The following is a 19,697-nucleotide window of genomic DNA, read 5'->3' as shown; positions in this document are numbered from 1 at the left end:
AAATTTAGTTTGATAATCGCTGCTGTGAGGCGCCTCGGGCCGCTTTCCTGTGTTAAAGGCGCTGTATAAATGCAAGTGGTTGGTGTTAGAGCGCAAGTGGCCCCAGCACCCTGGGGTGGGCAGTGGGGGCTCAGCCTGGGCTCCGGCTCCGGCTCTGGACCTGGACTGGGCTCAGGAGGCAATGTGTGGAGCACAGACCCTGGCCCCGCCCCCGGCCCTGGAGCCCCGCCCCCGCCCGAGGCTCCTCCCCCCCGCCCTGGAAGGCCCCGGCCCGCACCACGTGATCTTTAGCGTGTGCTCGGTTCTATCACTATGGCAACCGCAGTCAACAGAGACTCTGGGAGTCGGGCCCGGGCGCTCCGGGTCTCGGTCCGGTCCGAGTCTCCCCCTTTTGATTCGAATTCAATCGCCGAATTTTAACCGATTTAATAATCGGGGACTTGGGAGGCGGTTTTAAGCTGCGCGCGTGCGCCGTGCCGGCCGTTGCCACGGAGACGGAGGCCGGGGAGCGCCAGGGTCGGTGTGAGGAATTCCGTGGTGGAGCAGCCCCGACCCCTGACCCCGCACCATGCTGTTGAAATGCCCCTCCCTCCCCACCCCCCCGCCGGACTGTCCGACTGACCCTCTGGTAGTGGATGTGCCCAAGGACCAGAAAAAGGCCAAAATCAGCAAAGAGAGTGATTGGCAGCACCAGCGGTTGGCACAGGTGGGTCCAACACCCGGCCGGCACCGGTTACTAACCCCCCCGGCCCGTCCATCCCCCCGGGGTCCCTCCCCAACCCCCCCCCCTCATCCATCCCCCCGGGGTCCCTCCCCCAACCCCCCACTCCCCCCCCTGTCCCGTCCATCCCCCCGGGGTCCCTCCCCAACCCCCCACTCCCCCCCCCCCCCCACCATCCATTCCCCCGGGGTCCCTCCCCAACCCCCCACTCCCCCCCCCCCTCCCCCACCATCCATTCCCCCGGGGTCCCTCCCCAACCCCCCCCCATCCATCCCCCCGGGGTCCCCCCCCGTCCATCCCCCCCCCCTCATCCATCCCCCCGGGGTCCCTCCCCAACCCCCCACTCCCCCCCCCCCCATCCATTCCCCCGGGGTCGCCCTCCCCCAATCCTCCACCCCCCCATGGGGTCCCTCCACCTCCACCCGGTCCACCCCCCCCCCCCCCCCAGGGTCCTTCACCCCAGGATCACTATCCCTGACATGCTCCCCCTCTCCACGCGGTCCCTCCCCCTGGGGTCCCAACCCCCGATATACCCCCTCCGGGGTCCCTCCCCCAGGGTTCACTATCCCCAACATACCTCCCCTCCGCCTGGGATCACTGCCCCCGACATCTCCCCCCCTCCCCCCCCTCCCCCCCTCCCCGCCCCGGGATCCTTACCCTCCCCCCGGGACAGGTGGCTACAACATCCAACCAGCACGGTAACAGCATGAGTTAGTAATCCCTCCCTCATCCCGACCCCACCGGGATCTCACCCCCGGCATAACTTAGCCCTGTATCTCAACTCTATCTTCCTGCCTTGCTTCCAAAACCCTTAATACCCTTACCCAACAAAAATCTAACAATCTCAGTCACGGGCAGGGATGATAGACATGGGGAGGGAGCAAATGAACAGGTGCAGGGCTTGACATCAGTTTTTGATTTATCACCTTTGTTGAAAATAAAATAATTAATGTCTCCCCCATCATACTACATACAGCCAGCCGTTCCCAATCACACAGGGACCCTGCCCCTCTCTCAGCACACAGTTCCCGCTGTTTGATAGAATCATAGAGAGGATACAGCACGGAAGGAGGCCATTCGGCCCATCGAGTCCGCGCCGGCTCTATGCAAGAGTGATCCAGCTAGTCCCACTCCCCCGCCCTATCCCCATAGCCCTGCAAATTTTTTTCCTTTCAAGTACTTATCCAGTTCCCTTTTGAAGGCCATGATTGAATCTGCCTCCACCACCCCCTCAGGCAGCGCATTCCAGATCCTAACCACTTGCTGTGTAAAAAAGTTTTTCCTCATGTCACCTTTCTTTTGCCAATCACCTTAAATCTATGTCCTCTGGCATTTGACCCTTCCACCAATGGGAGCAGTTTCTCTCCATCTACTCTGTCTAGACCCTTCATGATTTTGAACACCTCTATCAAATCTCCTCACAACCGTCTCTGTTCCAAGGAGAACAACCCCAGCTTCTCCAGTTTATCCACGTAACTAAAGTCCCTCATCCCTGGAATCATTCTAGTAAATCTCTTCTGCACCTTCTCTAAGGCCTTCACATCGTTCCTAAAGTGCGGTGCCCAGAACTGGACACAATACTCCAGTTGTGGCCGAACCAGTGTTTTATAAAGGTTCATCATGACTTCCTTGTTTTTGTACTCTGTGCCTCTATTTATAAAGCCCAGGATCCCGTATGCTTTTTTAACCGCTTTCTCAACCTGTCCTGCCACCTTCAATGATTTGTGCACATATACCCCCAGATCTCTCTGTTCCTGTACTCCTTTTAGAATTGTGCCCTCTAGTTTATATTGCCTCTCCTCGTTCTTCCTACTGAAATGTATCACTTTGCATTTATCTGCGTTAAATTTCATCTGCCATGTGTCCGCCCATTCCACCAGCCTGTCTATATCCTCTTGAAGTCTATCACTATCCTCCTCACTACCCTTCCAAGTTTTGTGTCATCTGCAAATTTTGAAATTGTGCCCTGTACACCCAAGTCCAAGTTGTTAATATATATCAAGAAAAGCAGTGGTCCCAGCACTGACCCCTGGGGAACACCACTGTACACCTCCCTCCAGTCCGAAAAACAACCATTCACCACTAGTCTCTGTTTCCCTTAGCCAATTCTGTATCCATGTTGCTACTGTTCCCTTTATTCCATGGGCCGCAATCTTGATGATAAGCCTACTGTGCGGCACTTTATCAAAGGTCTTTTGAAAGTCCATATACACCACATCAACTGCATTGCCCTCATCTACCCTCTCTGTTACCTCATCAAAAAACTCAATCAGATTAGTTAAACACGATTTGCCTTTAACAAATCCATGCTGGCTTTCCCTAATCAATCCACACTCATCCAAGTGACTGTTAATTCTGTCCCGGATTATTGTTTCTAAATGTTTCCCCACCACTGAGGTTAAACTGACTGGCCTATAGTTGGCCTTAAATCAAGGGGATGGTGCCTGATTGTGACTCAGTTGCCAAGAGTAAACAGGGAGTGTTGACAGAGGGGCCGGCACAGTGCAAACTGTTCCCCACTCAATCACAGCAACAAGTGCAGTTCCTGCACAGGACTTTCTGTACACACCAGGTCTCAGATTTAATCTGTAGCCAGTGTCGAGTCAGCAGGTTGCAGCTGGGACAACAGTTTCATAGAATTATACAACACAGAAAGAGGCCATTCGGCCCATCATGCCTGTGTCGGCTCTTTGAAAGAGCTAAAGAGCTATCCAATTTGTCCCATTCTCCTGCCCTTTCCACATAGGCCTGAAAATTTTTCCCCTTCAAGTATTTATCCAATTCACTTTTGAAAGTTACTATTGACTCCAATGCCTTTCAGGCAGTGCATTCCAGATCATTACAACTTGCTGAGTAAAAAATGTTTCCTCATGTCGCCTCTAGCTCTTTTGCCGATCACCTTAAATCTGTGTCCTCTGGTTACCCACCCTTATTTACTCTGTCCAAACCGTTCATGATCTGAACATCTCTATCAAACCTCCCTTTAACCTTCTCTGCTCTAAGGAGAACAATCCCAGCTTCTCCAGTGTCTCCACATAACTGAAGTCCCTCATCCTGGTACCATTCTAGTAAATCTCTTCTGCACCCTCTCTGAGGCCTTGACATCCTTCCTAAAGTGTGGTGCCCAGAATTGAACACAATACTCCAACTGAGACCTAACAGTAAGGTTATTCCCCTTTGTTCTGGATTCCCCTATGGTTGGCCTCATTACTCGTGGATGAGAGAGGCGAAATAGCAGATCACTGCCCTGTGTGTGCTAGTATGTGTTGGTGTGTGTCTGTCTGTTAGTTGTGTGTGTTGAGGGGGGTGTGTATGTGTGTGTTTGGTGTGCGTGAGTTGTGTGTGTTGGTGTGTGTGTGTTGTGTGTTTGCTGTCTGTGTGTTGTGTGTGTGGGTGTGTGTTGGGAGTGTATGTGTTGGTTGAGTGCGTGTGTGTATTTGTTGGGGGTGTGTGTGAGTGTGTGTGTTGGGTCTGTGTATATTGGGTGTGTTCTTGTGTGTGTGTGTGTTGGGTGTGTGTGTTTGGTTTGTCTGTATGTTTCTGTTGAATGGGTGTGTGTATGTGTATTGTGTGTGTGTGTTAGGTGTGTGTGTTGAGTGTGTTTGTGTGTATGTTGGGTATCTGTGTGTGTGGGACTGGGTAATGGGTCAGTTTGTGGGACTGGGTAATGGGTCAGTGTGTGGGACTGGGTAATGGGTCAGTGTGTGGGACAGGATAATGGGTCAGTGTGTGTGGGACAGGATAATGGGTCAGTGTGTGTGGGACTGGGTTATGGGTCAGTGTGTGGGACTGGGTTATGGGTCAGTGTGTGTGGGACGGGATAATGGGTCAGTGTGTGGGACAGGATAATGGGTCAGTGTGTGTGGGACAGGATAATGGGTCAGTGTGTGTGGGACAGGATAATGGGTCAGTGTGTGTGGGACTGGGTTATGGGTCAGTGTGTGGGACAGGATAATGGGTCAGTGTGTGTGGGACGGGATAATGGGTCAGTGTGTGTGGGACAGGATAATGGGTCAGTGTGTGTGGGACTGGGTTATGGGTCAGTGTGTGGGACTGGGTTATGGGTCAGTGTGTGTGGGACGGGATAATGGGTCAGTGTGTGGGACAGGATAATGGGTCAGTGTGTGTGGGACTGGGTTATGGGTCAGTGTGTGGGACAGGATAATGGGTCAGTGTGTGTGGGACGGGATAATGGGTCAGTGTGTGGGACAGGATAATGGGTCAGTGTGTGTGGGACAGGATAATGGGTCTGTGTGTGTGGGACGGGATAATGGGATAATGGGTCAGTGTGTGGGACAGGGTAATGGGTCAGTGTGTGGGACGGGATAATGGGTCAGTGTGTGGGACGGGGTAATGGGTCAGTGTGTGGGACGGGGTAATGGGTCAGTGTGTGGGACGGGGTAATGGGTCAGTGTGTGGGACGGGGTAATGGGTCAGTGTGTGGGACGGGTAATGGGTCAGTGTGTGTGGGACGGGATAATGGGATAATGGGTCAGTGTGTGGGACAGGGTAATGGGTCAGTGTGTGGGACGGGATAATGGGTCAGTGTGTGGGACGGGATAATGGGTCAGTGTGTGGGACGGGGTAATGGGTCAGTGTGTGGGACGGGTAATGGGTCAGTGTGTGGGACAGGATAATGGGTCAGTGTGTGTGGGACAGGATAATGGGTCAGTGTGTGGGACAGGATAATGGGTCAGTGTGTGTGGGACAGGATAATGGGTCAGTGTGTGGGACAGGATAATGGGTCTGTGTGTGTGGGACGGGATAATGGGATAATGGGTCAGTGTGTGGGACAGGGTAATGGGTCAGTGTGTGGGACGGGATAATGGGTCAGTGTGTGGGACGGGATAATGGGTCAGTGTGTGGGACGGGGTAATGGGTCAGTGTGTGGGACGGGGTAATGGGTCAGTGTGTGGGACGGTTAATGGGTCAGTGTGTGGGACGGGGTAATGGGTCAGTGTGGGACGGGTAATGGGTCAGTGAGTGGGATGGGTAATGGGTCAGTGTGTGGGACGGGTAATGGGTCAGTGTGGGACGGGTAATGGGTCAGTGTGGGACGGGTAATGATATGTTTGTTAATACATCTCTTTGTATCCCTGTGCAGATCCCATTCCGTGTTATATCGGGCCACACCAATAGCGTCAGCTGCTGCCGGTTTTGTTTTGATGACACCAGATTTCTCACCTGTTCATTTGATGAAACAGCTAAACTCTGGGTGAGATACTCTCAGATGAGACGTTAAACCGAGGCCCCGTCTGCCTCTCAAGTGGATGTAAAAGATCCCACGGCCACTATTCAAAAAAGAGCAGGGGAGTTCTCCCCAGTGTCCTGGACAATATTCCTCCCTCAACCAACATCACTAAAAACAGATTATCTGGTCATTATCACATTGCTGTTTGTGGGATCTTGCTTTGCATAAATTGGCTGCCGCGTTTCCTGCATTACAACAGTGACTACACCTCAAAAGTACTTCATTGGTTGTAAAGTGCTTTGGGACTTTCTGAGGTAGTGAAAGGCGCTGTAGAAATGCAAGTTCATAGTATCACAGTATCATAGTGGGTACAGCACAGGAGGAGGCCATTCAGCCCATCGTGCCTGTGCCGGCTCTTTGAAAGAGCTATCCAATTATTCCCATTCCCCTGCTCTTTCCCCATAGTCCTGTAATTTTTTTTCCCTTCAAGTATTTATCCAATTCCTTTCTGAAAGTTATTATTGAATCTGCTTCCACCGCCCTTTCAGGCAGCGCATTCCAGATCATCACAACTCGCTGCATAAAAAAATGTTTCCTCATCTCCCCTCTGGCTCTTTTGCCGATCATCTTAAATCTGTGTCCCCTGGTTACTGACCCTCCTGCCATTGGAAGCAGTTTCTCCTTATTTGTTCTGTCAAAACCGTTCATGATTTTGAACACCTCGATCAAATCTCCTCTTAACCTTCTCTGTTCTAAGGAGAACAATCCCAGCTTCTCCAGTCTCTTCACACAACTGAAATTGAGACCAAAGATCAACCATGATCTGATTGAATGACGGAGCAGGCTCGAGGGGTTGTATGGCCTTCTCCTGTTCCTATTTCATATGTTTATGTCCCTCATTCTGGAACCATTGTAATAAATCTCTTCTGCACCCTCTCTAAGGCCTTGACATCCTTCCTAAAGTGTGGTGCCCAGAATTGAACACAATATTCCAGCTGAGGCCGAACCAGTGTTTTATAAAGGTTTAGCATAACTTCCTTGCTTTTGTACTCTGTGCCTCTATTAATAAAGCCCAGGATCCCGTATTAAACAGCCTTCTTAACTTGTCCTGCCACCTTCAAAGATTTGTGTACGTACACCCCCAGGTCTCTCTGTTCCTGCACCCCCTTTAAAATTGTACCATTTAGTTTATTTTGCCTCTCCTCATTCTTCCAGCAAAATGAATCACTTCACACTTCTCTGCATTAAATTTCATCTGCCAGGTGTCTGCCCATTTCACCAGTCTGTCTCTGTCCTCCTGAAGTCTGTTACTATCCTCCACATTGTTTACTACATTTCCGAGTTTCGTGTCATCTGAAAACTTTGAAATTATACCCTCTATACCCAAGTCCAGGTCATTGATATATATCAAAAAGAGCAGTGGTCCTAATACTGACCCCTGGGGGACACCACTGTATACTTCCCTCCAGTCTGAAAAACAACCGTTCACCACTACTCTCTGCTTTCTGTTCCTTGGCCAATTTCATATCCACTCTGCCCCTTTAATCCCATGGGCTTTAATTTTTCTAACAAGTCTATTATGTAGCACTTTATCAAATGCCTTTGGAAAGTCCATTTACACAACATTACACTCCCCTCATGAACCTTCTCCTTTACTTCATCAAAGAACGCAATCAAGTTTGTCAAACTCGATTTTCCTTTAACAAATCTGTGCTGACTTTTATTTATTAGCCCAGACCTTTCCAAGTGCCAACTAATTTTGACCCGGATTATTGTGTCTAAAAGTTTCCCCACCACCGACGTTAGGCTGACTGGCCTGTAATTGCCGGGTTTATCCCTCTCCCCTTTTTGAACAGGGGTGTAACATTTGCAATCCTCCAGGCCTCTGGCACCGCCCCCATATCGAAGGAGGATTGGAAGATTGTGGCCCGAGCCCCTCTCTCTCTCTCTCTCTCTCTTTCTTTCTTTTCTTTCTTTCTCCTCCTCTCTTCTCCTGGAAGAGCTGGTTAAAGTTGGGGTACAAGTTACTTGATTCCCAGACACTCACCGCCATCTCACTCAAGAGGCCATTCTTCAGGTCTGATTCTGGACAGTGAGTGTCAGCCAGCTGTTCCACTGGAAGGGGCTTCACAGCTGAGCCAGATCCTGCCCTCAGGCACTTTTCCAGCAGGGCTCACTGGGCAGCACCCAGGTCATGGGGGCGTAAGGACAAAAGGGGATGGCAGAGACCAATGGGATGAAAGTATTTACTTTATTTTTCTCTGTTTGACTCAGCTTCCTTTTCTTGTTTGCTCCCCGCCAGGATTTGTCGAGTGGAACCTCTATCTCTGTGTTTGGACTCCACTCCGCCCCACTCACTGAATGCTGCGCGAGTCCTGACAACCAAAGGTGACCTTTCAACTGCTGCGGATTTTAAAACCTCTGGCCAAGTAAAGCCTCCCGGCAGAGAACGAGAGCGAGGGAGAACGAGAGCGAGGGAGAACGAGAGCGAGGGAGAACGAGAGCGAGGGAGAACGAGAGCGAGGGAGAACGAGAGCGAGGGAGAACGAGAGCGAGGGAGAACGAGAGCGAGGGAGAACGAGAGCGAGGGAGAAGCTGGGACGCAATCGATGATTTAATTCTAAGATTTGAATGAATTGCACTGCACGTTAGGATTTATTAGGCTCACAGTGTGCTGGTTTATAACTGAGGCAGCTCCTCTCCAGCACAGGAACTTAAAGGGCGAATCAGCGTTAACCCTGCACCTCTCACACCTCCTAGCAACACTCTCATTAGATACACTAAACCTTTATAAAACACTGGTCAGGCCTCAGCTGGAGCATTGTGTGCAATTCTGGGCCCCGCACTTTAGGAAGGATGTCAAGGCATTGGAGAGGGTGCAGAGGAGATTTACTAGGATGGTTCCAGGGATGAGGGACTTCAGTTATGTGGAGAGACTGGAGAAGCTGGGATTGTTCTCCTTAGAGCAGAGAAGGTTAAGGGGAGATTTGGTAGAGGTGTTCAAAATCATGAGGGGTTTTGATAGAGTAAATAAGGAGAAACTGTTTCCAGTGGTAGAAGGGTCGGTAACCAGAGGACACAGATTTACGGTGATTGGTAAAAGGGACATGAAACATTTTTTTACCCAGCGAGTTATGATGTGGAATGCGCTGCCTGAAAGGGCGGTGGAAGCAGATTCAATAATAACTTTCAAAATGGAATTGGAGAAATACTTGAAAAGGAGAAATTTACAGGGTTACAGGGAAAGAGCCGGGGAGTGGGACTAATTGGATAGCTCTTTCAAAGAGCCGGCACAGGCACGATGGGCTGAATGGCCTCCTACTGTGCTGTATCATTCTATGATTCTATGATATTACGATCTCTCACCCTTATTCAGGGAATGTACCGAGATATTCAGGGATCTGGCATGATCTCCAAAACTAACCAGAATGTTACAACATGGAATTGCATGAAGTGTGTGTATATGTGTGTGTGTGTATGTGTGTGTATATGTATATGTATATGCATGTGTGTATATGTATATGCGTGTGTATGTGTGTGATGGCCCCCATGTTAGCTGATATTGTTAATGGTTCCCTCTCCTCAGGTACTGTCCCCCTCCCCTTCAAATCTGGTGTCATTGCCCCCTCCTCAAAAAACCCACCCTTAACCCCTCTGTCCTTGTAAACTACCGCCCCATCTCCAACCTCCCTTTCCTCTCCAAAGTCCTTGAACGTGTTGTCGCCTCCCAAATCCGTGCCCATCTTTCCCATAACTCCATGTTTGAATCCCTCCAATCAGGTTTCCATCCCTGCCACAGTACTGTAACGGCCCTTATCAAAGTCACAAATGACATCCTATGTGACTGTGACCGTGGTAAACTATCCCTCCTCATCCTTCTCCACCTGTCTGCAGCCTTTGACACGGTTGACCACACCATCCTCCTCTAATGCCTCTCCTCCGCTGTCCAGTTGGGTGGGACTACGTTCATCTGTTTCCATTCTTATCTATCCAGTCGTAGCCAGAGAATCACCTGCAATGGCTTCTCTTCCCGCTCCCGCACCGTTACCTCTGGAATCCCCCAAGGATCTATCCTTGGCCCCCTCCTATTTCTCATCAACAGGCTGCCCCTCGACGACATCATCCGAAAACACGTCAGATTCCACATGTACACTGACGACACCCAGCTCTACCTCACCACCACCTCCCTCAACCCCTCCACTGTCTCTCATTTGTCACATTGCTTGTCCGACTGGATGAGCTGAAATTTCCTCCAACTAAATATTGGGAAGACTGAAGCCATTGTCTTTGGTCCCCGCCACAGACTCCGTTCCCTTGTCACCGACTCCATCCCTCTCCCTGGCCACTGTCTGAGGCTGAACCAGACTGTTCGTAACCTTGGCGTCCTATTTGACCCTGAGATGAGCTTCCGACCACATATCCGCTCCATCACCAAGACCACCTACTTCCGTCTCAGTAACATCAACCATTTCCGCCCCTGCCTCAGCTCATCAGCTGCTGAAACCCTCATCCATGCCTTCGTTACCTCCAGACTCGACTGTTCCAATGCTCTCCTGGCCGGCTTCATCACTTCATTAATGATTGTGGATAATACTATGGATCAGTAAGTGCAACGTGAAGGAGGAGCCAATTATTACACACGAGGCAGTGAATGCTGCAGTACTATGTTGACTGTGTGACCTGCTATTCCTCTATAACACGATGTCATTGCAGAATTTGTACGGGAGTTGGTTTAATCGGCTTGTAGTCTGTAACTCAGTCTCACCCTGTTTCTGTGTTTGAAACCACAGACTCTTCACCTCGTCATGGGACAAAGCATTGAAGGCCTGGGACATGGAAACCGGAAAGGTTCTGGTAGGCGTTTATTCAGAACTCGATACTATGACGTCCCTGTCAGTCAAGAGTGAGTGTGAATATGTGTATGTGTCTGAATGAGTGTGTGTATCTGTGTGTGAGTGTGAATGAGAGTATCTGTGTGTGAGTGTGATTGAGTGTATCTGTGTGTGAGTGTGAATGAGTGTATCTGTGTGTGAGTGTGAATGAGTTTATCTGTGTGTGTGTGTGAATGAGAGTATCTGTGTGTGTGTGTGAATGAGAGTATCTGTGTGTGTGTGTGAATGAGTGTATCTGTGTGTGAGTGTGAATGAGAGTATCTGTGTGTGTGTGTGAATGAGAGTATCTGTGTGTGAGTGTGAATGAGTTTATCTGTGTGTGTGTGTGAATGAGAGTATCTGTGTGTGTGTGTGAATGAGTGTATCTGTGTGTGAGTGTGAATGAGTTTATCTGTGTGTGTGTGTGAATGAGAGTATCTGTGTGTGTGTGTGTGTGTGTGTGAATGAGTGTATCTGTGTGTGAGTGTGAATGAGTTTATCTGTGTGTGTGTGTGAATGAGAGTATCTGTGTGTGTGTGTGAATGAGTGTATCTGTGTGTGAGTGTGAATGAGAGTATCTGTGTGTGTGTGTGAATGAGAGTATCTGTGTGTGTGTGTGAATGAGAGTATCTGTGTGTGTGTGTGTGTGTGTGTGTGAATGAGAGTATCTGTGTGTGAGTGTGAATGAGAGTATCTGTGTGTGAGTGTGAATGAGAGTATCTGTGTGTGAGTGTGAATGAGTGTATCTGTGTGTGAGTGTGAATGAGAGTATCTGTGTGTGAGTGTGAATGAGTGTATCTGTGTGTGAGTGTGAATGAGTGTATCTGTGTGTGAGTGTGAATGAGTCTGTGTAGTGTGTCAGTGATCCACAACTTTAGGAACAGAAAAAAGTCTCAGTTAATCATACAATAACAATTTATGCATCATTTTAGTTCATTTATTATAATCTATAAATTATTTAAATCCTGCATAGACGCACATTTCCTGCCCAACTTCCTGTACGTGAGTGGCCATGGAGAGGTGCAGAGAGATTCCCTGGGATGATCCAGTGACCAGAGGACACAGATTTAAAATAATTGGCAAAAGAACCAGAGGGGAGATGAGGAGAAATGATTTTACGCAGCGAGTTGTGATGATCTGGAACGCGCTGCCTGAAAGGGCGGTGGAAGCAGATTCAATAATAACTTTCAAAAAGGAATTGGATAAATACTTGAAAAGGAGAAGTGGGACTAATTGGATAACTCTTTCAAAGAGCCGGCACAGGCACGATGGGCCGAGTGGCCTCCTTCTGTGCTGTGTGATTCTATGATTCTTTGACCTGTTTCTCTTTCTCCCCTCAGTGGTCTGTTGTTCACCGACGACCCCTGACCTGCTGCGATGTCTCCTTCGATGGGAAGTTTGTCGTGTGTGGGAGCGACATAGACAATGGAGTTTACATCTACGCAGCGGAGACCGGGGATTCGGTGGCAAGTCTGAAAGGTAAGGAGATGATCACTGTTATTCTTTGGAGGGCGAGGGGAGAGGTAGGGAGGGGGAAGGGGAGGGAGGGGTAGGGAGGGGGAAGGGGAGGGAGGGGTAGGGAGGGGGAAGGGGAGGGAGGGGTAGGGAGGGAGGAGGAGGGGTAGAGAGGGAGGGGAGAGGAGGGAGGGGGCGGGGGAGGGAGGGGAGAGATGGAGAGAGGGGAGACAGATGGGGGAGGGAGGGGAGAGATGGAGGGAGGGAAGAGATGGAGGGAGGGGAGCCAGGGGGAAGGGAGTGGAGGGATGAGAGGAGAAGGGAGAGGAGGAAGGGGAGGGGAGGAGAGAGGGGAAGGTTGGGGGAGGGGAGGGAGGGGGAGAGGGGAAGGTTAGGGGAGGGGAGAGGGGGACAGGAGAGGGGGACAGGAGGAGAAGGTTGGGGGAGGGAGAGAGAGGGAGAGGGGAGGGGAGAGGGGGACAGGAGGAGAGAGGGGAAGGTTGGGGGAGGGGAGTGGGGGAGGCAGAGAGGGGAAGGTTGGGGGAGGGGAGGGAGAGGGGGACGGGAGGGGAGGGAAGGGGAGGAGAGGGGGAGGGGAGGAGAGAGGGCGACGAGAGGGGGAGGGGAGGGGTGAGGGAGAGGGGGATGGGAGGGGAGGGGAGAGGGGAAGGGGGGGAGAGGGGGAGGGGTGGGAAGGGGGAGAGGGGGAGGGGTGGGAAGGGGAAGAGAGGGGGAGGGGCGTGAAGGGGAAGAGAGGGGGAGGGGCGTGAAGGGGAGGGGGAAGGGAGGAGAGAGGGGGAGGGGAGAGGTGGAGGGGTGGGACGGGAAGGAGAGAGAGGGGGAGGGAAGGAGAGAGAGTGGGAGGGGAGGGGAGAGGGGGAGGGGAGGAGAGTGGGGGAGGGGAGAGGAGGAGGGAGGAGAGCGGGGGAGGGGAAAGGGGGATGGGAGGAGAGCGGGGGAGGGGAAAGGGGGATGGGAGGAGAGAGGGAGACAGGAGGAGTGCGGGGAGGGGGGAGGGGAGGAGAGGGGAGGTTGTAGAACGGGCGGCCTATTCACTATCGCCCGTTGTGTGCTTCTGCCCACGACCGATTTCACCCCATTGTGTCCAGTTTTGTCCCTCTTACTGCAGGGAGAATGTCAAGGCCATGGAGAGGTGCAGAGAGATTCCCTGGGATGATCCAGTGACCAGAGGACACAGATTTAAAATAATTGGCAAAAGAACCAGAGGGGAGATGAGGAGAATGTTTTTATGCAGCGAGTTGTTGTGATCTGGAATGCGCTGCCTGAAAGGGCGGTGGAAGTCTGTGCCAGCTATCCCATTAGTCCCACTCCCACTGCTCTTTCCCCATATCCCTGTAACTTTTATCCCTTTAAGTATTCATCCAATTCCCTTTTGAAAGTTATTATTGAATCTGCTTCCACCACCCTTTCAGGCAGTGCATTCCAGATCAGAACAACTCGCTGCGTAAAAACATTCTCCTCATCTCCCCCTCTGGCTCTTTTGCCAATTACCTTAAATCTGTGTCCTCTGGTTACCGACCCTCCTGCCGGTATCTCTCATCCCCTTCAATCCCATGCTATATGTATGTCGTTTCCCTCAATCCCATCCTGTGCATAACTCTCATTCCCCTCAACGCTTTTCTCCGTCAAATATCTATCCAGCTCGCTCTTCAATCTGCTGACACTATCTCCCTCCCCGTTCCATCTGTCGCCCATATTCCCTGCCCACTGTATGAAGTGGTTCAATCTAAACAGTCTGTTCCCCTTCCCTCTCGCGGTCCCTCTCCCCTTTCCTCTCCCGGTCCCTCTCCCGGTCCCTCTCCCAATCCCTCTCCCTCTTTCTCTCCCGATTCTGGTCCCTTTCCCGGTCCCTCTCCCTCTCCCGGTCCCTCTACCGATCCCTCTCCCTCTTTCTCTCCTGATTCTGGTCCCTTTCCCGGTCCCGTACGCCCCCCACCCCCCGCGACTCTACCTCTCGTGTGCCAACCCCCTGAGTGAGACTGGAGCGAGCTTTATCGTGGGTTCAAAGTTCACCGAGCGACGCTTCTAATCGTTTCTTCCCCGGTTCCCCCCAGACCAGCACCGCAGCACAGTGATGAGCTGCTGCTTCGATCCAAACGGCCAACATGTGGCTTCTGTGTCCTGCGACAGGACCGCCCGAATCTGGGACACGGTGGCGCAGAGAACGACCATGACGTTAAAGAAGTAGGAGGACGAATTTTAATAAGAACTTTTAAAAGGGGGACTCATTAAAAAATGCAAACCAAGCACTGGGGTTGATTTCTAGAGGGATAGAATTGAAAAGCAGAGAAGTTACGTTAAACTTGTATAGAACCTTGGTTAGACCACACTTGGGGAACTGTGTACAGTTCTGGTCTCCATATTATAAAAAAGGATAGAGAGGTACTGGAGAAGGTGCAAAAAAGATTTACTGGAATGACACCAGAGGTTATGCCGGTCAGGAAAGATTGAACAGGCTGGGGCTTTTCTCTGTAGAAAAGAGAAGGCTGAGGGGTGACCTGATCGAGGTCTTTAAGATTGTGAAAGGGTTCGATAGGGTAGACGTAGAGAAGATGTTTCCACTTGAGGGGGAGACCAGAACTAGGGGGGGTCATAAATATAAGAGAGTCACTAATAAATCCAATCGGGAATTCAGGAGAAACCTCTTTACTCAGAGAGTAGTGAGAATGTGGAACTCGCTCCCACAAGGAGTGGTTGAGGTGAATAGTGTAGATACATTTAAGGGGAAGCTGGGGGGGAAAGGAATAGAAGGATATGCTGATAGGGTTAGTAGGGAGGGAGGGAGGAGGCTCGTGTGGAGCATAAACACCAGCACGGACACATTGGGCCGAATGGCCTGTTTCTGTGCTGTAAATTCTATGTAATTCTGGACCATTTAGCTCTCCCTGTCCATCTGCCCTCAGTAGGCCGAGGTCTCAGCCCCCCCAGTGCAGACCATCAGGGTGGGTTGCGGGGAGCGTGGGACCTGGCGGTGGTTGGTGAATCTCTCCCACGGTGTGAAACTGCCTGTGTGATATTCAGACAAGTAGGCTCAGGGTGACACTCCCTCACTCAGCCCCTCTCTGTTTTTAATAATTCATTCTCGAGATGTGAGCATTTATTGCCCATCCCTAATTGCCCTTGAGAAGGTGGTGGTGAGCCGCCTTCTTGAACCGCTGCAGTCCGTGTGGTGAAGGTTCTCCCACAGTGCTGTTAGGAAGGGAGTTCCAGGATTTTGACCCAGCGACGATGAAGGAACGGCGATATATTTCCAAGTCGGGATGGTGTGTGACTTGGAGGGGAACGTGCAGGTGGTGTTGTTCCCATGAACCTGCTGCTCTTGTCCTTCTAGGTGGTAGAGGTCGCGGGTTTGGGAGGTGCTGTTGAAGAAGCCTTGGCGAGTTGCTGCAGTGCTTCCTGTGGATGGTGCACACTGCAGCCACGGTGCGCCGGTGGTGAAGGGAGTGAATGTTTAGGGTGGTGAAGGGAGTGAATGTTTAAAGTGCAGCAATGCCTCTTCTCAATGTGTTTCTGAGACTCATCACTCAGTGCGTAAAGAACGGAGACCCTCTCCCCACACTCAGCAATAATATAATCCTGTTGTCCTCCTGCCCAAACCTCCCCTGACCCCCCCCCCTCCCCACAAATCTTCACCCCCCCACTTCACCCCCCACTCCCCATTCTCCCTCCCCTAACCCCCATTTCCCCCACTTCCCCATTTCCCCCTCCCCCTATACCCCACCCCCATTCCCCCCCTTTCCCCCCCCCCACCACCCCCCGCATTCCCCTCCCGCAGCCACAGGAACGTAGTGTCAGATTGCTGTTTCAGTCCGATCGGACACTTCCTCTGCACGGCCTCGTGGGACAAGACTCTGCTGCTGTGGGACATTCAGGTGGGAGAGTTCCGCTCCCGAGGGCCGGTCAGTCTCGCCGAGGGTCACCAGGGGTCGATCAGTTCCTGCGCCTTCTCCAAGGATGGTGAGTCCTCGCTACAGCACAGAGCCGGTAAAACAAGCTAATCTCTGGGCTCCCCCCTTCGTGTCCTGTGGGCCACGGACAGACACGGGCCGGCGTCCAACTGAGGGTTTCGGCTATGTGTGTCCGACACAAGGGGGTCCGCAGCCCATCCCGATCCTGAACCCACCCACTGCACACATTCTGGCAGGTCTCCTTGGACAGTGATCAGGAGCAGGAACCCAGGCTGATTCCCCCTCTCTCTAACCCAGGGGTCACTGGACAGTGATCAGGAGCAGGAACCCTGGCTGATTCCCCCTCTCTCTAACCCCGGGGTCACTGGACAGTGATCAGGAGCAGGAACCCTGGCTGATTTCCCCTCTCTCTAACCCCGGGGTCACTGGACAGTGATCAGGAGCAGGAACCCTGGCTGATTTCCCTCTCTCTAACCCAGGGGTCACTGGACAGGACAGTGATCAGGAGCAGGAACCCTGGCTGATTCCCCCTCTCTCTAACCCCGGGGTCACTGGACAGTGATCAGGAGCAGGAACCCTGGCTGATTCCCCCTCTCTCTAACCCCGGGGTCACTGGACAGTGATCAGGAGCAGGAACCCTGGCTGATTCCCCCTCTCTCTAACCCCGTGGTCACTGGACAGTGATCAGGAGCAGGAACCCTGGCTGATTTCCTCCTCTCTCTAACCCTGGGGTCACTGGACAGTGATCAGGAGCAGGAACCCTGGCTGATTTCCCCTCTCTCTAACCCCGGGGTCACTGGACAGTGATCAGGAGCAGGAACCCTGGCTGATTCCCCCTCTCTCTAACCCCAGGGGTCACTGGACAGTGATCAGGAGCAGGAACCCTGGCTGATTTCCCCTCTCTCTAACCCCGGGGTCACTGGACAGTGATCAGGAGCAGGAACCCTGGCTGATTTCCCCTCTCTCTAACCCCGGGGTCACTGGACAGTGATCAGGAGCAGGAACCCTGGCTGATTCCCCCTCTCTCTAACCCGGGGGTCACTGGACAGTGATCAGGAGCAGGAACCCTGGCTGATTCCCCCCTCTCTCTAACCCCGGGGTCACTGGACAATGATCAGGAGCAGGAACCCTGGCTGATTCCCCCTCTCTCTAACCCCGGGGTCACTGGACAGTGATCAGGAGCAGGAACCCTGGCTGATTTCTCCCATTTCCCCGCCCAGGACCTTGAGGCCGTTCACCTGCCTGAGACGGACTGTGTGTTGGGCTGGGGACACCTGCTGTGTGTGACTCTGTTCCTCACTGTGTGTTGCAATAACCCACTGGACCATCACCTCATTTCTGAGCCGATGATGGTGTGGAGTTCTCTCGATTACTCTGTTCATGTTTCATTTCAGGCCCTATTTTCTCTCGATTTGGTTTCCTCCTCATCCACAGGCTGTGTCTCAGCATCAGGATCGAACAATCGAACCCACAGCCAGTACTCCCAAACTACTCTGTACAACACGCATCCTGTGAAATTACTCTGCCCAGTACTAAAATGCGCCCCTGACATTGTATTACTCTGACTAGTACTGGAATTTAAGCCAAACCCTAACCTTATTACTCTGGCTAATAATAGAATGTGCTCCTGGCACTGTAGTACTCTGCCCATTACTATAATGTAACCCTAACCCTCACACTATTACTCTGCCCAGTGTTGGAATGTATTACACTTTCTGTCAATCTGCATGTATTAATATTTCAATAAGCTGTTGCTGGGTTTGACGAATCAAGGAATCTGCCCTTCCCGTAGAGACAGCAACAATCGTCCTTCATTTTGAATCTTGCTGAGGGCAGAAAAATTCCTTCTTAAGTTCCAGCCACTTTAAAAAACAGCGTGAAAAAAAAGGCAGAGGCCCCGACATTCCACCCACGATGCCATTTAAATCACCAGGGCGGGCGTATTCCAGCACCAAAAGCTCGTCACAAGTGCCTGCCCCGATCTGCTGGCACCAGACTGTTCCACCAGGGAGAGCCTCACACTATTCCTGGGCCGAGGAAAAGCAGGATCTAAGTTTGTTCCTTGCTGCTTATGGAGCATTTTAAAGGTGACCGACCCCCACCAGCAATGATTAACTTTCTGTCCCTTCCAAAGGTCAGAGGGGCAGAATTCTCTCTGGATTGGCCCATGAGCTCCCCGAGATATATCCTCTGTGATGTAGGGAGCGTCAGCAGAAGATTCACTTGCAGCATGGAAACTTGTATTTAAAGAGCGGCTGCAAACAGGGTGGAACAGGGATATAAATTCCTGGCCCTCCTTGGGTCGAAGTCTTGCTTTTCACCCTAACCCCAGGAATTTCTGTTCATCACAAGCACCTCCGACAGTGCAGCACTCCCTCAGTACTGACCCTCCGACAGTGCAGCACTCCCTCAGTACTGACCCTCCAACAGTGCGGCGCTCCCTCAGTACTGACCCTCCAACAGTGCGGCGCTCCCTCAGTACTGACCCTCCGACTGTGCAGCGCTCCCTCAGTACTGACCCTCCAACAGTGCGGCGCTCCCTCAGTACTGACCCTCCGACAGTACAGCACTCCCTCAGTACTGACCCTCCAACAGTACAGCACTCCCTCAGTACTGACCCTCAGTACTGACCCTCCGACAGTGCAGCGCTCCCTCAGTACTGACCCTCCGACAGTACAGCACTCCCTCAGTACTGACCCTCCAACAGTACAGCACTCCCTCAGTACTGACCCTCCGACAGTGCAGCGCTCCCTCCGTACTGACCCTCCAACAGTGCAGCACTCCCTCCGTACTGACCCTCCGACAGTGCAGCGCTCCCTCAGTACTGACCCTCCGACAGTGCAGCGCTCCCTCAGTACTGACCCTCCGACAGTGCAGCGCTCCCTCCGTACTGACCCTCCGACAATGCAGCACTCCCTCCATACTAACCCTCCGACAGTGCAGCGCTCCCTCAGTACTGACCCTCCGACAGTGCAGCGCTCCCTCAGTACTGACCCTCCGACAGTGCAGCACTCCCTCCGTACTGACCCTCCGACAATGCAGCACTCCCTCCATACTAACCCTCTGACAGTGCAGCGCTCCCTCAGTACTGACCCTCCGACAGTGCAGCGCTCCCTCAGTACTGACCCTCCGACAGTGCAGCACTCCCTCAGTACTGACCCTCCGACAGTGCAGCACTCCCTCAGTTCTGACCCTCCGACCGTGCAGCTCTCCCTCAGTACTGACCCTCCGACCGTGCAGCTCTCCCTCAGTACTGGGGTTGGATTATGTGCTTAAGTCTCTGGAATGGGACTTGAACCCACGACCTCCTGAGGTAGAGGTGAGCGAGCGACCCACTGAGCCAAGGCCGGCACTCTGTTCACTTGCTTTATATTTGCCCTGTTCCTGTTACTCAGTCCAGTTTTGGAAAGTTGCCCTGATTGTTTCACTCTTATTATCCTACAGCAACTCTGATTGTAGCCGGTTCCTACGACCAAACCATATCTATCTGGGATACAGCTGGACCATACAGGAAAATGTTCTTAAAGGTG

The 19,697-nt window shown here is 52.1% G+C and overlaps 1 protein-coding gene across 1 annotated transcript in view; it reads left to right on the top strand.

The window, feature by feature from the left end:
- The first annotated feature begins 295 nt into the window (after positions 1 to 295).
- The window catches only part of LOC137333390 (WD repeat-containing protein 88-like), a 33,366-nt gene continuing 13,964 nt past the window's right edge, over positions 296 to 19,697 (top strand). Inside the window, exons 1-8 of the mRNA XM_067997531.1 lie at positions 296 to 706; positions 5,826 to 5,936; positions 8,215 to 8,300; positions 10,703 to 10,766; positions 12,124 to 12,262; positions 14,314 to 14,443; positions 16,035 to 16,216; positions 19,612 to 19,694. Of these exons, the coding sequence (XP_067853632.1) occupies positions 569 to 706; positions 5,826 to 5,936; positions 8,215 to 8,300; positions 10,703 to 10,766; positions 12,124 to 12,262; positions 14,314 to 14,443; positions 16,035 to 16,216; positions 19,612 to 19,694 (933 nt within the window). The 5' untranslated portion in view covers positions 296 to 568. The remainder of the gene's footprint in view (positions 707 to 5,825; positions 5,937 to 8,214; positions 8,301 to 10,702; positions 10,767 to 12,123; positions 12,263 to 14,313; positions 14,444 to 16,034; positions 16,217 to 19,611; positions 19,695 to 19,697) is intronic.

The sequence above is a fragment of the Heptranchias perlo genome, chromosome 16 (assembly GCF_035084215.1).
Source record: "Heptranchias perlo isolate sHepPer1 chromosome 16, sHepPer1.hap1, whole genome shotgun sequence".
Lineage (NCBI taxonomy): Eukaryota > Metazoa > Chordata > Chondrichthyes > Hexanchiformes > Hexanchidae > Heptranchias > Heptranchias perlo.
This window is presented reverse-complemented; position numbering and strand designations above follow the sequence as displayed.